The 2942-nt window shown below is 62.0% G+C and overlaps 1 protein-coding gene across 1 annotated transcript; it reads left to right on the top strand.

The window, feature by feature from the left end:
* Positions 1-252: 252 nt before the first annotated feature.
* LOC107306879 lies at positions 253-2854 on the top strand. Its single transcript, XM_015850280.2, has 2 exons — positions 253-1387; positions 2564-2854. Exons 1-2 carry the CDS (start codon positions 799-801, stop codon positions 2749-2751), a joined length of 777 nt encoding a protein of 258 aa, XP_015705766.1. The 5' UTR covers positions 253-798; the 3' UTR covers positions 2752-2854.
* Positions 2855-2942: the final 88 nt, after the last annotated feature.

A 2942-nucleotide genomic window follows, 5' to 3' on the forward strand; every position in this document is an offset into this window, starting at 1 on the left:
GGTTAAATGGAGCTCCTGGTTGGGAAGCAGCTTTGCAACGTTTTATCAGCTCTGCTCACTGTGTATCTGCATGAAGTTGCTGGGCTTCCCCACGAGGTGGACAGAGCGCTCATCTCTGCCTCGGTCCGGGCAGAGCAGGTAGAGCCCTCAGCCCGTGTAGTCTCACTGCCATGAGCCCATAACCGCGTCTGTGCGTGCAGGTGGCAGCAGGAGGGCACTGCTCCAACCGCTCACACCTCGCCCTGTCGGTGAGTTGACCCAGCTGAGGATTCATAGGCGGGCCCGAAGCGTGGGCTGTTGGCTGGGAGCCGCCACCAGGATGGAAGCACAGGGCTGTGCACCGAGGTGACGAACAGCGAACGGGGCACGGGGCTGATCTCTGCAGGGGGAGCAGAGGAGCGCCGGGTCCTGCTGAGCTGCCCAAAGGAGGAGATGAGCCCGGGGCTGCTCCCACCAGGAGGCGATCACAGAACGCATTCACAGCCGCGGTGAGAGTTATGGAGTTATTGCCGGTTCCGGAGCAGAGCAAAGCACGACCGACGGCGTCCCGTGGCCGGTAACCTCTGCCCTGCAGGTTCGTGCGGCTGGGAGCGTGATTGCAGCACGGAGATCACAGCCGGCTCCTCCGCAGCTCTGCGCTGGGAGCTGCCTGACTTCCATCCCCCACCGAGGAGCAGAGCGCCGCCCGTGGGCAGCGGAGCAGCGGGCAGACACCGTGTCCGTGTGCGGCCATCGGGCACTGACAGCACATCGACACTATTTGGAGCCATTGCTCCATAGTCCTGCTCAGGGTGCACGATGGTGCCACGCCTCAGCCGCTGCTCAAGAAGAGAAGGAATCGATTCTCATTCAGGCTCCGTGCCGTCGGACTGGGACCAGGGCCGGTTCCGACACCAGACCCGGCTCTTCCGTGATCGGAAGCGGTTCCATCCAGCCCGGCCGCGCCGTGTCGGACTCAGAGCGGCAGAACAGCACAGAACAGAACAGCGCAGAACAGAACAGAGCAGAGCAGAACAGAACAGCGCAGAACAGAATAGAACAGCGCAGAACAGAACAGCGCAGAACAGAACGGCGCAGCGCAGCGCAGCTCTCCCGTCCTCCGCAGCTGCGCGGATCCTCTCTCATCGCAGCGCCCACCCGCGGCCGTTCCGGCGCCGTCCGTGGGGCGAAGCGAGCGGGGAAACGACGCGACCCCCCCGTCGTGACGGCGGCTGCTCCGCCCGCCCGGCGGCCCCTTGCGGAGGGCGGGGGCTCGGGGCGCCCAATGGGAGCGGGGCGGCCGTGACGGCAGCGCGGAGCCGCTCCGGGTCCCGGCACTGCGCGTCTCGACGGCCGGAGCTGCGCGGCGCCATGTCGCGGCTCAGCCCGCAGGAGGAGAACCTGCAGGGTAAGGGCTGCGGAACGGAACGGAACGGAACGGGGCGCTGGGGGTCGGGCGAGGGGCCGCGGGCGGCTCCGGATCCGATGGAAGCGCCTTATCGCTCCGGCTCCACGCGGGGCCGCTCCGTGGCGCTGGGCCGGCTCTGAGCGCAGCGGCGCCCGAGGACGGAACGGGCCGAGTCGGGCCGCGCGGTTCTGCGGCTGATCGGGCCGTGCAGGGCCGTGCTCGGGGCTCTGAGCCCGCTGTGCTGCTCGGCACCGAGCGGGGCTGTCGGTCGGGCTGAGCGGCTGGATTGCTCACTGTGCGGCGTTTCATTGCTGCTCTTTCCAAAACGCCCTCCCCATTGACCGCCTGTATTTCCCTCAATCTCCGCCTTTGCTCCGGTCCGTGTGCCTTTACTGCCGGGCTCCTTCCCTGCCCCGAGCTGTGCCTCCAGCAGCAGCTCAGCACCGCATCTGCTGCTGCTGCTTCGTGTCCTTGTGCTGCGCTCACAAATCTCGGCGAGTTTTGCCTTATTGCACATCCCATAAGTGCTGGGATGGGCAGAACACATCTGTCTGCCTGCGCTGTTATTTGCACGTGTAACCATGTTGTATGGGCAGATTCCCCTGCCAGTCATATAACTCGGCGTTAGCTGTGCTGTGAGCTGGTCTATAAGCGACAGAAGGGCTCCGTGTGTCCGTGTGTTGGTCCCCATTAGCCCGGAGCTGCAGCTCAGAGCTCTTCAAAACAGCGGAGCCGCGTGTGACCCGCACTGAGCGTAGGCAGCCCGCACGTGATGGGGCATTGCTGCACGTCCTCTATTGCTCAACACAGCGCCTGCAAACCGGACAGAGAAAAGGCCACGGACGGCGGCTGCAGCCTGCAATGCTGTCAGCAATCAGTAAACAGACTGGCACAGGAAGTCTCAGAGCTCGTTGTTGTGTTGGGTGGTTTATTTTGGATGTTGCCTGTGTTGAGCAACACAAACGACGTGCAGCTCCGAGCTAAAATAAAAGCCTTGGTTTGCAGGAGACACAATGTGCTGCTCTGCTCCCTGGGACTGCAGCTCACACACAACACCCCCCTGCTCTGGCACCGCGTGCTGCTCACTGACTTACAGACCAGCAGTCTCATGTTCCGCGTGCCTTTATGAAGAGCAGCCAGCCTTATTCTGGTTGTGTTTTCCATTGTGCCCAACAGGTTCCTGGGTTGAACTTCACTTCAGCAGCAATGGAAATAGCAATGGAAACAGTGCGGCAGCGGGCAGCCAAGAACAAGTACCAGCTTCTATCTCCATTCACAATGGTGACATGGAGAAAATACTGCTCGATGCTCAGCATGAGTCTGGAAGGAGCAGTTCCAGAGAGAGTTCCCATTGTGACAGGTAAACAAAATGCTTTGCTGTAATAATGGTTACTATGGGGAATGGTTTTGAAGTGAGACAGGGGAGGTTCAGGTTGGATCTGAGGAGGAAGTTTTTCCCCCAGAGGGTGGTGACGCACTGTTCACAGGTTGCCCAAGGAGGCTGTGGATGCCCCATCCCTGCAGGCATTCAAGGCCAGGCTGGATGTGGCTCTGG

This window comes from Coturnix japonica, assembly GCF_001577835.2.
Source record: "Coturnix japonica isolate 7356 chromosome 6 unlocalized genomic scaffold, Coturnix japonica 2.1 chr6random1632, whole genome shotgun sequence".
NCBI classification, from domain to species: Eukaryota; Metazoa; Chordata; class Aves; order Galliformes; family Phasianidae; genus Coturnix; species Coturnix japonica.